Source organism: Poeciliopsis prolifica, unplaced genomic scaffold, assembly GCF_027474105.1.
Source record: "Poeciliopsis prolifica strain line A6 unplaced genomic scaffold, Auburn_PproV2 SCAFFOLD025, whole genome shotgun sequence".
Lineage (NCBI taxonomy): Eukaryota > Metazoa > Chordata > Actinopteri > Cyprinodontiformes > Poeciliidae > Poeciliopsis > Poeciliopsis prolifica.
Genome location: NW_026562400.1, coordinates 5,321,210 through 5,342,425, shown reverse-complemented (window position 1 = coordinate 5,342,425; position 21,216 = coordinate 5,321,210). Strand labels below are relative to the sequence as shown.

The 21,216-nt window shown below is 35.6% G+C and overlaps 1 protein-coding gene across 2 annotated transcripts; it reads left to right on the top strand.

Annotated features, from left to right (window-relative positions):
- Positions 1-12,642: 12,642 nt before the first annotated feature.
- On the top strand, positions 12,643-21,211 carry LOC129370982 (endoribonuclease ZC3H12A). 2 transcript variants are annotated; one of them, XM_055047301.1, is made up of 6 exons: positions 12,643-12,739; positions 13,957-14,403; positions 15,108-15,247; positions 17,190-17,424; positions 17,573-17,679; positions 18,018-21,211. In XM_055047301.1, exons 2-6 carry the CDS (start codon positions 14,033-14,035, stop codon positions 19,040-19,042), a joined length of 1,878 nt encoding a protein of 625 aa, XP_054903276.1. In that variant the 5' UTR covers positions 12,643-12,739; positions 13,957-14,032; the 3' UTR covers positions 19,043-21,211. The 2 variants fall into 2 exon arrangements, with proteins under 2 accessions (XP_054903276.1, XP_054903277.1); XM_055047302.1 differs by lacking the exon at positions 12,643-12,739 and having other exon boundaries at positions 13,966-14,146; positions 14,254-14,403.
- Positions 21,212-21,216: the final 5 nt, after the last annotated feature.

Genomic DNA, 21,216 nt, shown 5'->3' with positions numbered 1-21,216 from the left:
TGCAGCTGATCCACCAACTGCTGCTTACATGAGATAATTAGGTCCAGTATAGTCACTGGAGGAGGAAACTGGTGGAGTGGGAGTGTGCAGATTCAATCAGCCTGTATATTTTACCGTGTTGTTAAGCACTTGAGCTTTTAAGCAGCTTTGTCACTTGGGAACTAACAGCATTTTTTACCCATCTCCTCTAGATTTGTCAGGCACATATTCATTGCCACTGATTTATGTGTCAGGTCATAGTCCATATAGGCGGTAATGTATTCCATCAATTCTACTGTACTCGAGAAGCGGAGAGGCTATGAAGAGCTTTCTCGCCTCCCGCAAAGTCTGAACTGGGTCAGAGCTGAGAACCTGCAGGCCATTTCTTTTTGCATAAGTATTCCTTTTATGTCATGCCAGTTACATGGCAGATAGGCAACACAGTTCATTTTTATGTAAACTTGTAAACTAGTACTCCATTTTCTTTCAGCTTAGAAAGAGTATACTGCAATATGCAGGAATTAAAAAAGTCACAACAGCTATTTGCAAACATATAATATAATTTTCCGTTGATCAATATTGTTACAATATTAGACTTGGGGTTAGTGCTACTGCATATTTTACATGTTATTGACATGAAACTGAACAACTCATCTTGTTTTGTGTGGGTCTACATACTTTGTACTACATACTACATACTCTGAAAAATCTGTTCAGATGATAATTTGTTTGGGTATCTGAGTCTTCATCTCCTTATAGTTAGAATAGCGAGTGGTTCTAAAGTAAATGCAAGTTCAGGTCAGAGGCAACAATCTTTTTTCAAGACCTGTATTTCTGCTTTATTTTCATTGTGCTTTTCTTGGTAGATTATCAAATTATTTTTAGACTTTGGTTGGTGTTACTGTATTTCAATATTTTCTTTCTTAGTTTTGGGTTTTGCTCATGACAAGATCAACTGCCAGATAAATTGGTTGATAGTGGAACTAGAATAGTTATGACAAATGTTTGTAGACAACCAGAAAAAAATATAGAATCAAGCTGATGTCTTCCTCTATGTTTTTAATCTGTAAACATGTTTTTCAATAAATCATCTGTTTAATATCTGAATAGATGATTAACTGCTTGATTTAAAAACAGTGTGTCTTAGCGTACTTTTGTTTAGAATTTTATTAAAATATGTTCTAAGACTAATGGCTCTGATTTTTCAATAAATAAAATAAGAAGAAATGTAAAGATGTCTGTTTGAGGTTTGGAGTGTAGAAAACATTTCAAACTTCAAATTACTGGCTATTTTTTGAGACAAGACAGGATTGTTTTTATTGATCCATTTTAATGACTTAAAATAAATCCTGTGTGCTATATTTCTCCAGTGGGTTGATTTTCCTCTCGACATTTTCTAATCCCAAAAATGTCTGCTATTGCTCATGTATTTTTGTTGGCGGTCGTTCATAAAGCCTAAAGCTTAATTTTTAAAACCAATTTAGAAATGTTTACAAAGGTTAAGAAATAATAAATCACATTAAAGACGTATCTGACTTCCATAAACCTATTATTTTGCTTGTTTCGTTGGCACTGGAACAGAAATACACATCCAGCATAATTGAACGACCAAATTATGGTAGCCATTGGGAAATGACTTATTTTATGCGTGCTGTTCTCATTTCACGCCTGATAGAGTCTCACCTTTAACCAGGAGGTGCATGTCTTTCTGTGCAGTTTCGGGCACAGTATTATAACAAAGGTATAATAGAAGCATTCTCCCTTTTTAATTGGACATTATTAAAATGACATATCAATCCTGCGGCAGAAATGTCCCTTCCATGTATTCTGTAATTGAAACAGTTTCCAGTTTCTGCTCCATTTTTTGATTTATAAGAAGATTGAGACGACTTACATGCAACAAATCCCATCTAACCATAAAGTTGTTTATAGTTGACACTCAGCATTAAATCATCTTCTCAGTTTACATATCAAACTTCTGATTGTAATGATTCTTTGACTTAGTGTCTCACAAAATGTATTCAGAAAGTTACAGTTTTTTTCAGCACATAACATTTTGCATACAAGCCAACAGATTCAGATTTATTTTGTATTCTGTCCATGTGATTGGTTTAACTGGGTTATATTTATTACATGTAGGAATAAATTAGCAAAGGGGGTTGAGCCACACCTTTCAGATTTGTACTTAGTCATTCAGAATTAATCATTACTTTTTATTGTCTGTAATTTAAAAAAAAATATCCCTCTAAGATATGTTAAATTTTGAGGTTTCAATGTGGCAAATATGTGAAAAGTACAGAGTATTTATACTTTTGCAAAAAGTTCTTTGTATGACATATTTTTCTTTGGTTGAAAGCAGCCCATTATCTTGCCGCTCCCTTTTTATTCTTATCATTAATTTTAGTAATTCTATCACTTTCAGTAATTCATCTTCCCTCATAATATTTGTTTTCTGCAATTTTACATTCCAAAAGCCTCGATTCCCATTAGCATTTTTGCAATTATACAGAAATTCCATTAAAGTTCTTGGCAATGAAATGACAAGAAATGATTACCCTATTAAGCCCCAGAGTGAAAACACAACATAACGTGAATACTATTGTATGCTAATAACATTTATTGGAGGATAAAAAAAAAAAAAAACACTGAATTACTACCTGTGCCTAACCACTCAAAAGATTTTGTTTCAGCTATTCTCGTCATGTGGCAGACAAGCAGACTGAAGCCGAGCAAATAAAAACTGGCAGCTTCTAGATGAATGGCTGCATGTTTGGGTCATGATAAGGAAGAATTACATTTTTACACGCCACTGAAGAGAGGAAAACAAAGCCTGGTGTGGGTTTAAAAGCTCTGTAAACTGTTGGAAAACAACTCAGCGCAGGGAAAAAAAATGAAGTATCATTCTCTCTAAATGGTTTAAACCTTGTCCTTGGAGGATGATGTAAGTGATTTAGACTTCATCAGAATCACACACTATGGCCCCCAAAGCACAGATACTGAAGAAACATGATTGTAGTGTGCAAGGGAGGGTGTAAGGTGTATTAGTCTTTTGGGGGGGATCTCTGAATGGAGCTATTACAGAGCCTGTGTCATTTCTACAGATATTCATTCATCATAACAAGTGGGGCAATGCTTATTTTTAAGAATAATTCCACAGTCCCCTTTCTGTGCAATGAAATACTATATGTTCATCTCCATTATGTATTCCCATCTGTCTATCCACCAATCTAAATCTGACTCAGTGCCAAACCATTTATGTATGTTTATATTTGTTTGTTTTTCTGTGGAAAGGTGGAAGCAAATCATTGAGAAGCCATATGGTTCTGGCACAGAATTGTACAGCAAACAGAAAATGATTTATTTATTCTTTAAATATTAATGTTGTGTTCTCATTGCAACTACATTATTATTATTATTTATTATTATTATTATTATTATTATTATTATTTGTGATCCGCACTTCATAATATCAAATTTTTAAGTAAAAATAAATAATTAAATAAATAAATATATAAGTAGCTTACTGCAGCAAGAGCTATCACAGGAACAATTGTTTGAATACAGACCTTCATTATTTTATGTCAAAGAAAGAAACATCTGTTTGCTTTTTGATTAGGGGGGGTTCTACAGAATTACACACAACTTCGTCTACAGCCAAATATATCAACAGTCAACTCTGATATTTGTAGTAATAATGTGAAAAATGTGGGAAAAGTCTTTGAAAAGTTATCTTTACAAAACTTACTCAGTTTGTAATCTTTGTTGAAAATAGGAAAGATGACATATAAATGCCAAAACCACCCTGTCATCAATCATTTTTACTTATGTCATCCTGCTTGTTTTGATGTTGTTTGCTTCTTGTTTTACTGACTCATAGTCCTTTTTGTGTTCCCATGTCTGGACACATGGGAAAACAAATGATGGGGCAGATAAACTATCACCAGCTATTTTGATAAGTTCTGCATTTAAGCCAAATTGTAAAGAAAAAAATAGAAATGTATTACAGAGATCCATTGTGGTGTTGTTTGGCCTTCTTGTTTTCTTGTCTTGTTTCATATTAAAGATTCTTGATTGGAAAACACAAGAAGCCAGTAGAATTATTAACAGAAACATAATCTTCACTGAATGCTTCAAATAACTGAGTTCAGGCATGGAGGACAAAACAGGGCCACAAGGCCTGCACTGCCTGTTATCGCTACCATTTGGCAGCTTGGCTCCTCAGAACCTACTCCCACTGAGTGCAAATCAGAAAATCTAACAGTTAATGGCAACAGTTGTGTTCCCTTCCGTTGTTAGTGACAGTAAAACTGATGCCCACACATACAGAGTGTAGCACAAATGCTGTAAGCACCCTCCTAATGACCCTATGGGTAAAAGAGAGCAAAATCCCCACAACAGCGCTATTTCTTTCCTCAACACCCCTTAAAGCACTTTAGCCTTTACCAGCATGAGTGAACTGACATCTTCAGTGTTTGTCCTGCAGCAATCAAAATCTTAAGTCACATTTGTGATTGTGTAGAGCAATACAGGCTGTGTGCAAGAAAGAAGTATGTTTTGCTGTTGTGCAGTCGGTAAATGTGAGGGAGAATTTTTATGTTTAAACAAGAGACAGATCAACAGAGACACTACAAGTCAGATGTTTTTAAAAACAGAAACAGAAAATAACTATGATGGAAAAACAGACCTACATGAAGCTGATTAGTAAGTGGGAGAGTAATAGAGTAAATTATCAAGAAATGGTACACTATGACTGCTTTGGATTAATGTTTCTTTTCTGATTGTACAGTCATAAATTCATTCTTACACTCATTTTCTTGCCCTCTTAATTCAATATGATTGCAAGTTTGCCGGTGCCAATCTCAAGTTGTCAGTTGGTGAAACATGGCAATGTGAACAGCTTATCACAGACACATAGGATTAAATAATATAGTAACAAATTAATTGAACATGCCTTTTTGAACTTTGGGTGTACCCTTTCAGAATAAATGCCAATAATTAACACAAAATCAACTCTATAACTTTGTCTAAATCAGAGTCTTAATGTTATGTATTTTTTATTTTAACATAAAAGCTTAACTCAATAGTTCTCAGAAAATGTATCTACCCCAACAATATATATTCACATAAACCATTTTTATTTAAGGTTGCTATAAACAGATTTACTGTTTTCATAGTAATTTGTACCATAAAGTCAACGTTACTCAATATTGTGAAATTTTGTTTCAAAAATAAAATAAGTACCATACTTCATTACAGGATATGCTTTTCAATACCATGAAAATTTATGAAATGAGTTATGATATGCTATGACCAATAACAGATGTTTCAAAGTTAAGCATGAAGTAAATATTTTTTTTCATCATTATTGATAATTATTGAAAAAAACATTTTAAATGAGATTTAACTTGTTGCCACTGATGAACAAAAGCATCTGGGATATATCCTCTCATTTTACCACTTCAATCAATTTATAAATTAATAAACACATTAAAAACAAAGAGTGTTTATTACTCTTTGTAATATAGGGCAATTATTTATTACAAATAATCATAAATAAGTTACACCAATAGTATTTTTCCACCATTTTTTTTTTCTGCAAAAACATTAGAAAAACAATAGCCAGTGTTTTATGTGTTTTTCTTTAAAAACTCACAAAGAAATACACATGAAGCAGGTGATGGATAAGCATTATTCTCTCTAATTCAACTTGATTAATCTGACTAGAGTTGATCAACCTTTTCCTCTGTTTGCATGTCACTATTCTGAAACTTCTGTTTATTGAGAAACATTACAAACTGCATGAGAAATATGAGCTTGCTCCAAACAATCTGAAGCAAAATTCTCCTTTGTTGTTGCCTCATCACATGGTTTCTTCATGTAATAATAACGGATTTTATGCAAAAACGCTTATGAAAAAGTCCATCTCTAGATATGCAAAGATGGCAGCTAGTTATGTTGAAAGACCTGCAACCGTATTTGCAATGAATGGTGACGCTGACACATTGATTCAGAGGATATGAATTCAGTTTGAAAAGAGTTTTCTGTGAAAATTTTAGAAAGCTGTGTATCCTTCCCTTCCAATTCACAATGGTTCAGTTGTGTCAGTCCTTCTCTTAAAAATTTACATGTAATAATGTAACAAAATGTGAAAGTGGTTTTGCAAGGCATTGTGCGAACCCTCATGTGGAGCACAATGCAACTTTCAAATGCAGCTGTGTGGTATTTTAGTGGCTCTGCAGAAAAAGAGTGAGAAAATAACCATGATGTTGTTTTCAACTGCTTCAGAGTCTCACTTAGAATTGGAAAAACTGTGACATTTACTTGCGGGCTCCATCGCATGAAATCAGGCTGCTGGTTGCATCATTCCTCCTTTAAGGGGAATATGTGACTACTCCAGTTTATTTGTTTGTTAGCAAGATAAACAAAAAAATTTTTGGATTTCTTAGTTTGACATCTCTACCAAGAGAGAAGGGAGGATGCTGTCTCAGACTATTATAATAGGGTATAGTGTTGAATTATAATACAATTTAGGATGTAAATTTACAAAATCCCAGCATATTTGATTTATTCAAATATAAATTTAAAGAAATCTTTGCCAGTCTTTTATGTGAAGCACAATTATCTTTTAAAAGATGATCAAAAGCCAGAACTCATGCCAAATTCCACAATACAATACAAATTTCATATCTGTTTTAATCTGTTAGGGTCTTTTTATTTAAATAGCAAAGCTACAAATGCCTCAATACGTCCTGCAGGTTGTTAAGAGGTAAACACGCAGTACAATCAAATGCCGCAGAGCTCTTCTCACTAAGCTCAGCACTATCTCCAGCGTTCAGCACCTCCACCGAGGCAAATCAAGTTAATGTTACCAGTACACAGCTCATACCACAATTCTGAGCATTGTCAGCAAGAACAGGAGCCCCGAGGTGAACAAACATCAAAGCAATCACTCAGAGAAGGCAAGAATGGAGAGTAGCTGTCACACCATGTAACTGCGTTACCATTTTTATTCTGCACAAAGAGAAAAATTCTCATAAATAAAACCCTTACATGCTTCGATGGTGTTTATTTTGCCTCTGCCACAGTGATAAAACAAACATCGTGATGCAGTGTGTTGTCTCTTCTCCCACAGGCCACAGCCTATTTGATTGATAAAGACTGGTTGAAGTTAAAAGCTGGGACTGGAGAAGCAGCACTGCATATCCCGACAACCCTGAGAGCATACAGGCATCAGGTTAATCCATCTTCAGCAGCAACAGTGGCACACCCGTGGAAAAGTGCGAGACCGTTACGATTTTCAATTTTGATGCAGTTATTTTTCAGCATTGCTCAATAGTGAAGATTTTCATTCACCGCAACACGAGTGGAGCACTTCAGCAGAAACTCAACTTTTTTTTTTTTTTTCATCCAAGCAGAGGGTGCATTAATCATCACAGTCTCACCCTCCTAAGTGAAGACAGAGAGCAACAGCTGGGGGAGAGGAGCTCGACTTTAAGCAGTACAGACTCCAGGAGGTTCAGCCATCACTTCTTGTTGTGGATTCTGACATCAATAGTAATGAATACCTTGGAGTGTTGCCTGACTGCCTGAGCATGAATTGCTAGAACACTGAAAAGGTTTTTTTTTTTTTGCTTGTGTACCTTTGTGTGCTGGACTTCTGCACCTTTGTTTGCTTGTGTAATCACATGCATCAGCGAGAGCTCATGCATTTTGTTGGACCAGATATGAGTAATACACAGAGTATCACACAGGACTAAATGACCTGAACTGACAGGAACAATTAATCAGAACATTTGCCGGTGCTCCTGGATGAGGTTTCATGCTGAGGTTACACCTGCACAGGCCTCAGTTGCACTGGGATCGGGAACACATATCCAAAATTATCTTTAAATGATCTATGGCTGCCTGGAGCATATTTATCTCAAGTGGAGAAATGTGCATTTGCATGGCTTTTAGGGTTTTGTTATAAAACACATATTGTCTCTGGGGAAACCTGCTAAAATTCTCTTCATTTATTTGTGCAAATTGCCATAGCTATCTCCATAACAAAATGTGTGCTTTGCTTCGTGTAATTTTCTGATAAGACAGGAAATTAATGAAAAGAAACCTAGGTTAATTTCATTAATAACCTGCCATAACTGATTTGTACCACTAGGAGGCAGATGAAACAAGCTAAAGAAGATACTCAAACATCTTGAAGGCAACAACTTTTTAATCTGGTTAGAAGTTCTCGCCTGACCAAACAATGTAATTTTTGTTGGGTAAGAAAATATCTTAGAAACAAGATTCAATCTGAAAATTACTTTTTCAGCCATAATATGATTTACTGAATTTTCTGGAGGAAATATACACACACTGTTTTATTTATTTTTCATATTGTTTTCAGAAAGTTTGTCAAGAAATACTTTTTTCTACAGGTTCATGTTTCAGAATATACAGTGCATCAAGTCCTGAGTAAATGTCTGCCACAGCAAATCAAGGGAGCAGTGAATAAAGAACTGACATCTTTGCAGCTTGATTTTTCTATGTAAGCATAATTCAAATATGAAACATAATTGTTTCACATTTGAATTACGCAGTTTTCTTTAACTAGACACAATCATGTGTCTAAAGCAATCATGTGCTCTAGACACACAATTACATGTCTGTGGTCCTCCATATCACAGCTGTGTGCTTAAATATTGCTTAACCAAATTATTTCAATGTGCAAAGCTGCTATGTATTATTTCACTTTTAGAATTGATCAAATGCATAAAAAGCCAAACGTCAAACCACCTTTGCATATGTTTTAAAATATATGCAAAGGTCTTGCATAAAGCATCCCATGCTGTTTCAGTTTGGATGTTGAATATCTGTGACTAAAAATTGTCAAGTCTTGCCACATGTTCTCCAGTAAAACATGCTTTGATATGAAATCTTCTGTTATCAATATGATTGCATGTCAGTACTCAATAGTCATTATCCTGGTGAACGGTGAACTCCTGTACCAGCCTGAAGTATTTTGCTACCTCTTATAGTCCTTCCATTTTCCCCTATACTTTTTCCGATGTGTGTGTCACAAACAAAAAACGTCGTCCACACACACCATGACGCTGCACCACCGGGTTATGCTATAGGAATAGTACTTTTTAGAGTTGTGGGCAGTGTTAGCTTTCTGCCACACACAGTGTTTTACACACAGGCCCAAAAGTTACAGTTTGTTACATTTAAAGTTCAAAGAATTTCAATATTTCTTTCAAGGCACCACAAGTGGGATTTCAATATAGTATCCATTGGGGGACAAAAACAACTTTATAATGCATTGTCTTTATATGCAACTTTTTATTCCTAACAACATTCACCTGCAGTTAAATAAAGTATTATTTTACGTGATTTTTGTAACTTTGTCCTTTACACTGACCAGAGTATTACTTCTTATTTTTATGTTTTTCCTGTAAAATGTTAAAAATGGATTTGAGCTGACATGATAACAACTAGCTGTATAAAATATAACTAAATAAAGTCAACAAATCCTCTCTATGAATTCTGAGACCAATTTTGTAGAAAGATGGCTTTACAAGTCTGTCCTCAATGGCTGGTATCCTGCATGTTTTTGTTCTCTCCCTGGTGGTAGTAACGACTTTTTCAGCATGTCAGTGTTCTTCTTTGGCCTCAAAAGAGCCATCATTTGATCCTGGTGCATTAAACCATGGAGAAAACTGAACCGCGCAGGATGCCGGCTCTCGAGAACCGACGTTAGGCACCTCTGGCTCAACAGAATAGTTAATTATTAACCAACTACATTGTTAACAAACTTCAAAAAAGAAAAGTTCAACTAATTTATAAACTTGAAATTAATCTAATACTTTCCATCCTCCTCTTGGCAGTTGTCCATTAAGCAACTTCTCTGCAATTGTCTGCTCCCATGCTGCTCTGGGAATTTAGTTGTCACTAATCAAAGCAAATCAAATTAATCCTAGAGTCAAAGCCTCAGCCCTCTCAGATCTATTGCTCTTTTTTCCAATTTTCCTTCAGCATTGTCGCCACCTAGTCAGAGGAAAAGCCTCACTTTTTCTACATTTATACACAAAGACAGGAGCTCTTTACTCGCAGTTCTATGTAGGACAAGTAACCAGCTGTCTTTGGTAATAAATGAGTAAGATGAATGTGGGGGATGTGTTCATTTGAAAGGTCTTGTCACTGAGAGTTTGTCGTCCGGCAGCACAAAGAGTAGAGCCGTCCTGCCTGATATACTTTAGATTCAAACTGCGGCTAAATTGGAAACCGTGAATCACTCTGACACTATTGGTACAAGATGGATTACTTCAGTTAAAGGCTGGCTTTTTCTACTTTAGATCTTTTTAAAGAAATCATACCAAAATTAATTTTTCTGACAGACGACTGACCTGGGCAGGCTTTAAAAGGAAAAGCAAAGAGACTCCATCTCTGAGAAACTACAAAGCTGCTTTTTTTTTATCTCCATGGCGTTATCCCAGCTACATCCAAAAGCTCTCAGCAGCACAATGAGTCTGGCTGAATATTTGATCAACGGTCTCAGGTTTAACAAGCCTTGCCAAACAACACCTGCCTGGGAGGAAAAGATATGCATTTGAGCAGGGCATTGCTTCCCTCAAGATGTTCAGGAAAAAAGTGTTTAATGTTCACAAAGCCCAGTCTGTGCATAGGTCATCCAATTTTGGGCTGTTGGACTCAGAGCAAGGTTCAAGATTTGCATTTCTGGACAATAGTTTTTCTGATGCCAATAATGCTTCCCAATGTAATCTAGACATAAATTACAAAACAATGCACTCAGCCACATCTACGCAATGCTTTTAGAGATTGAATTCAATGAAATGGTAAACAAGTGTCCTTCCCGCCAAATGTCACAGAACAGATGTTTCTTGATACTGTAATGTTGTTGGAAGGTCTCCCACATGTATGACCATGTGTGATTAATTTCCTTAAAGCACAGCATTTATCTATTATATTATTTTATTCACTCTAGGCTGTATTGTTGTGTAAATTTGTTTAAGGTTAGAATTAGGCTCTGAGGGGTTATGATTAGGTCAGGCCTTCAGGTAAAGAATGCAAGTCAGAGTTGTTTTTCCTCTTGAGGTGATGGAAACACATCTGTTTGAGCATGTATTTGTGCAAGCTCCAATTCATGGCTCCTGTCTTCAGCTCATTGCCCCGTGGTAATATCAGGCCTCGCAGACACCTGGGACCAGCAGTTTGAGGCCTCAGAGAAGGCAACAGCCTGGCAACTGCCCCTGATTACTTTCTCCACTCTCCGGAACTCAACTCAGTGTGTGCCATTAACCAGCTCCACGCAGTGCGAGTCCAACTCAACCATGCCATTAACCCTGCACACAAAGGCTGGTTTACAGAACACAGACTCACACACAGTGCAGAACACTTCACAATTTATCCATCAGTGTTCGAGATACTGAGCTGCTTGCAGGCAAGCACTGTTTATTGTTTTAAAAGCAAGAGCATAGAGAATTGTGGCGTGATGCTATGAAGCAAGGCTGGCATCTGCTGGGCAATTAATATAATAGAAGAATATGAGCTGTTAAAGCAATATCCAGTAACAGCAACTACTGCTACTGCAATAATTAATATGAGTAAATTGCCTTCTCTTTTAGACTTTATTTAATTAATCCTCTATTTTCAAATTTGTCATTTTAAATTTTAACAGTGTTGTGTCTTTATTGATGCTGTTATTTTACCTCAACGGAAGTTGAAATGTATTATTGATGTATAAAATCAATTATCAATCAAAGGCCACTGACAAATTGCAAAATCTAATTTTAATGAACCAAAGTAAAGTTTTAAAATTATTTTGAGTAAACTTTAACAGTAATATCTTATACAATGCAAAATTCAGTCAGGTACATACATTTTAAAATGAGTGATTATTATTAGTTTGTAAAAATGTAAATGTAAAACATAACTTTTACCAGAGTGAAGCACACACTGTAATGTATAAATTATTAATAGAGATAAAATGACTACAGGCAAATATAAATGATGAAAAAGAGTAAAGTTGCATATTAATGTATTTTATACTTCATTTACATTAGAGCAGTGTGTGTATTTTGAAATATTTCCTATAAGAGCTTACTGTTCATTTTGCTGTGCACGGGTTGTTGTGGCGAGTTTCAACCACTAGGTGACACAGTTCATCCATAAACTTCATGGTACAATCTGATTCTGACAGGACAAGATAAGATAATAATCAGGGCCAGTTGCCAATATAATAACCTTCATGATAATAGCTTTATTATTATTATAATTATTATTATTATTAGTAGTAGTAGTAGTAGTAGTAGTAGTAGTAGTAGTAGTAGTAGTAGCATTGTTTTGTTGTTGATGTTGTTTTTGTTATTGTTGTTGAAGATTTTCCAACTAGATTGTTCTTCAGTTGGAATATGTTGTTTTGTGTTTAACTACATGAATTTGCAGAAGCAAAGGTCTATTTTTCTATAGACCTGGTCAATGAATTACCTGGGGGGAAACATCATGACAAAAAACTTCCTGGAAAAAAAAAATCTAAATGTAGCTGGAAGGTGGGAGGAAAGGGGAAGTCTTCGTTTCTGTCTACTATGCAAATACTTCCTGGCTTTGCATGCCTCAGTTTAGAAGAGAAGAAAAAAAAAAAAAAACGAAGTGGGCGTTGCTATGAAAAGTGTTAAACTTCACTGTACTTGGACTAGCAGCAGGATTTACTTTAATCTGTTCGTAAATGGAGTACGAAGACACACAGAAACAACCAAAGCAGGTAAGAGGCTGTTTTCCATTTTCACTGCCAGTACTAGTTCACCTCTATGTATATGAACGGCTGAAATCTCCCGTGTTGTCTCCTGTGTTTGGTAAAGGTACACACGCCCAATAAAAGCCTTTGAAAAGGGGCCTTTGTTGCACAAATCCAAATACCTGGCTTCAAATATTAGCTTTTCATTCAAACAGGGTAGAATGTCATGTTGATACGTTGTGCCAGAGGAACCACAGGATAGCCTACTGTTTTGTATAAAATCCCGTTGATCAAATCAGAAGGCAAATATCACCAGTAACAGAAAATACTGCCACTTAACTGTATTTACTGAATTAAATGTACTTGAGTAGCTTTTTGAAGACAAAAACTTGTATGCCTACTTTTTAGTTTTACTTATATTATACTTCACTGGAATCACTTAACCAGAAGTCCACTAGAAACAAACACAGTTTTCAAGAAAATCAACTTTTTTTTGTACGAAAAAGCTGTTCTTTCAAGGTTGTTTTCTGTCTGTTGAATCTGATCTGTCACGAGTAAATACATTTAAATACGGTTAACACTACTGTCACTAGAAGCACTTTGTCCTGTTTTAACATATATTGACTACCTAGTTTCATAAGTTTTATATTGAATAAAGGTTTGAAAAAAATGTTTCTCCTGGCCACATTTGTTGTTTTGTAATTATGTTATCTATGTTTTGTTGTTGCTTGCTTTTTTGGAATTTAAACTACCAGAATTTGCTCAAAACTTTATATTTTTTATCTAATGACATCATTTTAAAGTGTTTAATTATATGGTATAATTAATATTAATCAGTTACTCAGTACTCAGCTGTATATATATTCTCTCAAAAACAGCATTGACATATGCTTTTTGCAAAAAATTACATTGCAAGACAATGTATGGAATTTGCGCTAATCAAAGGTTTAATCTCTTTTAGAACCTGGCATCAGTCGTCTCTGCTAGGTACAGGCTATTTACAAGTAGATTCAATGTGAATTTACAATGAATTAATTAGCTTTTATTTTAAGAGTTTATAATCAATACTGTAGTAAAACTGTGGGAATATTAAAATGTCTAATATTTGATTTTGTGGTGTTTTGGTGTTGATGTTATCACGCCTTAGTAAAAACTGAAACAAATGACTCCAAACTTTCCGAATATTTAGTTTGTTGTTTTAATCTTTATACATTGTGCTAATAAAATTAATCTTTCTCCATCAGTCAGTTGAAGAATATCACACTGAAGGAGCAGGACCTTGCCTTACACATTGCTAAAACGGAGTTCAGGGGCTTCAGGATGGACCCGGCACTTTCCAGTGATGTTTTTGACTCAGATCTGCTGGAGACAAAAAGTGAGGAACTCCGGCTTAAACAGGATTTCTTCAGAAAACTGGGGTACTCCACAGAAGAGGTGAAAGTCGCTCTGAGAAAGCTGGGACTAAGCACAGACACTAACGCAATGCTCGAGGAGCTTGTGAGAAACAGAACCACCAACACATCACCCTGTTCTTCCAACAGCGATGAGAGGAGCACAGATCTGAAAGACCTGCTGCTGCCTCCCAGTTGGGATGTTGGAACCTGCAGAATCATGCCACAACTCGGGGAGCAAAAAAGTGCAGACTCGGAGCTAAGACATATTGTTATTGACGGCAGCAATGTTGCTATGAGGTAATAAAAATCTTTTTTTTTAGTTTGAACTTCAAAAACAGTACAGACTACCAAACAGAGGTACTGCTCAGCAAAATAACCATGTAAATTAGCAAAGAGAACAAACAACAAAGACAAAGAAATACAAATTAAAATGAATGCATTTAAGACAAAGACTAAAAAACGTTTTTAATCAACTGGTGTTACAAAATGGAATTGTTTAAGATATCTGGGTTAGGAATACATTGAGATAATGATATGAAATTGGCTGATAGAGTGACAGGTGAGTTTAGACCATTACAGAAATGATTTCCATTGTAAAGATAATACTTTACCTTTTACATCTGAGGACTACAAATCACACTTGAAAGAAATAAATTTAAATATTTATCAGTTATTTCTATGAATAATTCAGCTCTGACTTTTTCACATGTTCTTAACTTGATATTTTAATGGGTACGTAACCACACTGCCTGAGCTTGTTTAGGCAAAAATCCACTGTTACAACATGCAAATTCAAGAGCCCCACCCCTGAAACATAATGCATATTATCCTGAATGAATAAGGAAGGAATAGCACACAAGCTCTTTTAGTGAGATCATTCAAAGGCATGCTGTTTTGACAAGAATCAACTGAATCTTAACTACTTCCTTCAAGTTTATTTCCATTGAAAACATTTTAACTGATCCTCTCTTTCACACCCTTTCTGTTATTTTCTTTTACAGTCATGGCAACAAGGAAGTGTTCTCATGCAGGGGCATAGAGTTGGCAGTGAATTTCTTCCTGGACAGAGGTCATAATAACATCACTGTGTTTGTTCCCTCTTGGCGTAAAGAGTTGCCCCGAGCTGATGCTCCTATAACAGGTGAGGACAGGCAGCTGGTTCCCGTCAGGAAGACCAGAGTTCATTAACCCTTCTCTAACACCTAGGAATCGCTGAAGCCTGTAGTTGTTAGCTATTATAATGGTTCCATTTTTAACCCTTGAGATATTCTTCAGCAGCTATTAGTCATTATGTCTTAGCAAAGCAAAGAAGACATAATCTCTTTCTAGTACATATAATAATCTACATATAATCTAAATTATCCATCCAATTTATTTTGTGTGACATTACATTTTCTACTACAATCAAAATAGATTGTAGTAGAAAGATTACAAAAAATTGAATGAAAGTTTTTTTTTTTTTTTTCTGTGTGGTTCAGTTTAGGATTTTTTCACTTTAGCCTTAGAGTTTGGGCCTCAACATGTTTTAACAAGCTTTTTTGCTCAGTGGGATTGTGTGAGATGTGGAGAGAGAGAAAAAAAAATAACAGGTCATTGTCTTCAGTTGTCAGTTTAAAAAAATAAATACAACATTTCTCCAGACAAGCAAAGCACAGAATGCAGCAAAAGGCAACAAAAACTAATGGGAAAGAAATAGGAGGTGTGGTAAAATCGGGTTGTGTTTACCTTGCTATTTGAATATGACTTCCACTTCAGTCTGTTCTTTTATTGTAGCTATAGGCATTGCATCATTCTTTATCAATATACTAGAGATACAGTTTCACATCACTAATGTGACATGCTATGAGACAAGACTGTCTTATGTAATAATAAGCTAAAAAGACAGACTTGGTAAAAACCAATGTTGCTTACTCTTAGGATCATTTGTTACATAGTTCAACTACATATAAAATCTAATTATCGACTCACAAGCTTTTATGTCACAAATCTGTACTGGTGACATAATCTAGCTGAATTTTGATGTCTTTGATTCCATGAAACTGATTAAGCTTCTTTACGACGTTGCTTCACTTTAAGGTTCTTGTGATTTTGGTATCTGCTCATCTAGGGTGGAGCAATCCAAAGGTTCTATTTCAGTCTACGAATAAGGAAGTTAAAAATAAGCCCACAGCCACCCTGGGAAAGTCCCATCAGAAACTTTATGTGTTTTCTTTTTCCTCCACACCTACTTTGTTTATAGAGTATTAACAGCCATCCACAGCAATAGGTCAAGTGAAAACAGTCATCTGTATCTATAAAAACACCTGCATAAAAAAGTGCCAATTGGCTAAACATTACTCAACCAGTTTTCTGGTTCATTGGTTAAATTCACTGATAATATCACTTGACTTTCTGCCTTGTTTAATCAGTTTCTGTGATTGCATTAATGTTTAATTTGCCTATTGTTGGAGTCAATAATACAATATATTATGGGAATTGTGGGAACTATGTTAGTTTTGGTTATGAAATATTCTTTACCAGTTAGCATTTGGTTTCTGTAAACCACTGCACATTTGTTGAATGCTTATTGCATTTTTAAAGCTGTGTTTTAGTGGCAGCCTCTTCCATGAATTTTTAAAACAATAACATGGTTTTTAAAATTCAATGCGTATTTGTCTTTAATCAGCACAAGGCCAAAAATACAAATGGGCTCAAATCTATACATTCACTCTTCTAACACTAGGTTTAATCGTTCTTAGCAAGTTGCAGAGAGACTGCACACACAAAGTATTTACCCATTATGTCTCTGGCATCTTTATATTTCAGCGTATTTCAAAAAATGCTTGGATTCATTTAAATTAGTTGGTTTGATACCACAACTTTAAGACATAACTTAAAGAGTAGGATTACACTGACAGTAATATTAGCTGCAGTTTCTACCTGAGTCTATCTGTATAATTTAGACACTGTGGACAAGAATATACAATAAATACACACCTAATTCATGTTTTAAAATCTGAGTAAAGAAATGTAAAATGCTGACCAAATACTGTAAAAAGGACTAAAAACACTTGTGACTGACTTGTTACCTTTGCTTTTTTCAGATCAACATATTCTGTTGGAGCTTGAAAAACGGAAAATAGTGGCCTTCACCCCTTCCCGCCGGGTTGGTGGCAAGCGAGTGGTTTGTTATGATGACCGCTTCATTGTCAAACTGGCGCATGATTCAGATGGCATAATTGTGTCCAACGACACTTACCGTGATCTTCAAGGACAAAAACCTGAGTGGAAGAAATGCATTGAGGAGAGGCTCCTCATGTACTCATTTGTGAATGACAAGTAAGGAGAACATCCCACTTCTTTTTTACAGTACCACAGTTTAATAAAGGACTGCTGCTGTATTAGAGTCACACCGTCTCGCTTACTGAAGTTTTGTGAAGGATTTTCTTTGAAGTAGCTTTGTCTTTATCCGTGTCTCTTTTTACAGGTTCATGCCTCCAGATGATCCTTTAGGTCGACATGGACCTAACCTCGACAACTTTCTCCGGAAAACCCCCCTGCCTGTTGAGCAGAAAAAACTGCCCTGTCCATATGGTGAGCAATTACTGCCTCAGAGAACAGATATTTTATTTCATAAAGGAATCCCTTGGTTAGTGTTTTCACTTTCAAATTTAGACAAACAATGAAAACACAACTGGATAATTAGGCAGGGGTTTCAAATTTATTTTGCTTTGATGAAGAAGCACCTTATTCATTTTATTCATAAAAGTACAATTTTTATGAATAAGATAAATAAATCCTATATATAATTTAGAATAAAATGGTAAAACAGCAACAATCTATAAGTCATAAATTATGTCTACTGTGAGGCTGATGGCTTCGAATATAATCTGATCTGGTTAGATTGTGTTTTTATATGCATTGTCTTTCAGATAAAAAGTGCACTTATGGCATCAAGTGCAAGTACTACCATCCTGAGCGGGCAAACCACTCCTATCTGTCCTTGGCTGATGAACTGAGAGAGAAAGCACAAATTTCTTTTGTAAAAGAAGAGAGAAAGGCAAGGTCATCTGTCAATTATCCTCAATCTGAAGCTGAGCCTTCACCTCCTCGACACACACATCTCCCTTGGGATCAGCAGATTTCCTCAGTTTCTGGTCACATTAGTGAAAATAAACTACTGCTCTGGGAAAACTTCAGAAAAAGCCCCAACCAAATGCAGTCTTCAGCAACTGGAGGAAAGTGTCAAGAAGAATATCCCACCTCACACTACATACCGAATCATTATTATCCCAATATGTCTCGGGAATATTTTGATTCCGGTTTTGGTTCGACAGAGAGTTACTATTCCGACTTGCCACCATCCCGTAGCAGCACCCACAGACGTGGTTCTCAGCATCAAAGCACCCTCCCCGGGCTCCAACGTTCCCCAGTTCACATGGAGAACTGTAATACCAGTCACTGTGGCAAATGCCATTCCTATCCTCATCAGCAGCATCACAGCAACATCGACTGCTCCAGTCAACCTATCTATGACACCTACAATCCAAATATGTTCCCACACGGTGTACATCAGCAACGGAGCCTGCCTGCCCATTTCCATAACACTGCCACCCACCAACTCCATCATAATTACTGGTCAGATCCCTTTCAGGGTGTGCCGCCAACCAGATCCTCATGCCCCGCACCCTCCTTGGCTTATCCTTCACACTGCCACAGCTCCTGTTGCTCCTATGAGAATCACCAGTACCAAACCTGGGGCCAGCAACAACGACCACCACTGACTCCAGCTCCTGCTGCTTTCCAGCAAAAAAGGTCAGAAATGCGCAAGAAACTACATGCCATCTTCAACCCAAACCAAGTGGATAGAGTCATGGAGATGTTCCCGCACCTGATGGATGCTGAAGTTTTGGCTGCAGAAATACTGAACATGAAAGCTCAGGGGACGGTATTCTGATCATGGTTCTGTGCTCTTTGATCTGGAGTATCAAAATATTTAGGACAATTTCAGTGAGGGCTGCAGCAAAGCTAACAGAAAAATAATGTGTTATGAAATTTTTGTGTCATCATGCCCACATAGAACCACATCAATGTTTTTTATAGCAACAATACATTATAGTTGTGTTAGTTCTTGATCAATAAAACCATCACATTGAGGTGTATCAGGGTTAAACACAGAAACACATTGATTGATTTGAACCACTAGGGTTTCACATCATAATGACGTAAAACCCTGGACACATACTGATACTGAGAACTGATGAACGCCTACAGAGATGGATTAAGTTAATTAACTAAAATAGAAAAACCATAAATACATTAATCTCATACCAAAATAATAAGTAGTTGCAGCCGTGTGTCACTCAGAGTATTAAAAAATGTTTTTCTGGGAACTAACATAAAAGATATTGCAGCAATGCCTCATTCTATCTGCTTTCTAATATGCTATTGACATATTTATGGAAATTGAGCTATTGTTGTATTATATGTATGACATTGTTGTCAAATATAACTTTGCCATTTACATTTTGGATGGAATGTGACTCTAGACCAAAGATAACTGAGTTCCAGGAGTTTTGACTGTTGATGCATATTGTGTCAAATATTGTTTTAAGTTCTCATGCTGTATTTAATGTTTTATGCTTTTGCTTTTACTGTAGTTCCCTGTAAGTCTGCTCTTTCAGTATTATCTTTGATTTGGCTGATCTCACAAGGAAGCTAAACAGGTGACTATTTAAAGACACTTCACCTGAATTAAAGGAATTTCCCAAGTGTGCTTTTCCCTTTCCTGTAAATGTGCATCATTTCCATGAAATACATATTGGCAACAATGTAAATTATGCATGTTTTTAAGTGAATATTTTAATAAAGATAGAAAAAAAAAATTGTAAATGAGTCCTCTCAAACATACATTTAAAATAGTGATTGTGATTGTCTTGAAAAAAAGAGTAAGGCAAACAAGCTGATACAAATCTCACCTTTAAACTACATGTAATTGCTTTCAACAATTTCCTTGAAATTAATCTTTCTGGACTTAGATTGAGCCACAGTGGTCTCATATGTCATGCCAGCAATGCCCTTAATTTTCAAAATGTAAATGCTTTAGAGACTTTTAAAGTGTTATGTTTCATGTGTTTGTCAGCATGTTAAAGTATATCCTGATGTCATTTTGTAAATTTAGAAATTCATCAGAATTAATAATCAAATTTAATAATCCATAATATTTAACTTTTAATAATATTTAACATGTTAAACTTGGGACTGTCTTTTTATTTAGCAAAATTGGAATCATTAATATTAGACTGGTTCAGCCTGGAGTCAGTACTTAACCTTTTATTTTAGCAATGGATAAATTATTGTAACTACATAGAATTTTACCATGAGTTGATGTACAGAATTACAGGCATAGATCAGATTTTCTTAAAGTGTAGTTCTCTTGATTGGTTAGAGAACATTTTCTTGACTTCGTCAACTTTAAAAAATGCACACTAGCTTTAGCTCATTTATTGATAGAGCAGGTCATTAATATTTTTAAACAACCCCAAGCTTTAAACTAAATGTTATCCAGTCAGGAAGTATCTGATGCCAATGAAAGAATGGTAAAATTAAAAAAACAGCTTTATATTGTTCTGACAAAAATGTTTTTACTGCCCATTTCACTGCACATTACATTTATAAAAGATAGTTACTCTATCAAAATACCTAACACCTACAGGTTACAAAACATGAGTCATGGGAGGTTTGTTCGAAGTGTATTTTGTTAGGATTTAATTTTCGCCCTGAAGCGCTTTACCTCTGGCTCTAAAATAAACTAAGGAAGATTGCAGATTATAAGATTGCTATCTACTGCATTCAAGGTATTTACTAATTATATTACTTATAACCTTACCAGCACACAACATTGACCAAAAGTAGTTAACATAGTAATGTAATTTTCAGAAGTATTCTTTGCAACTAATGCTTTTCTCATGTACTTTACTTAGAGTCAAAACAAGACATGAAGAAAGAAAATGTGACCTAGATGTGAATTACCAACAATATGCTATTCTGAGCTGTCATTAAATATAGGACTCTCAGCATGACATTACAGACTCTTTTTGGTAAAGTTGTTTTTATTTTGTTGCTTGCTTT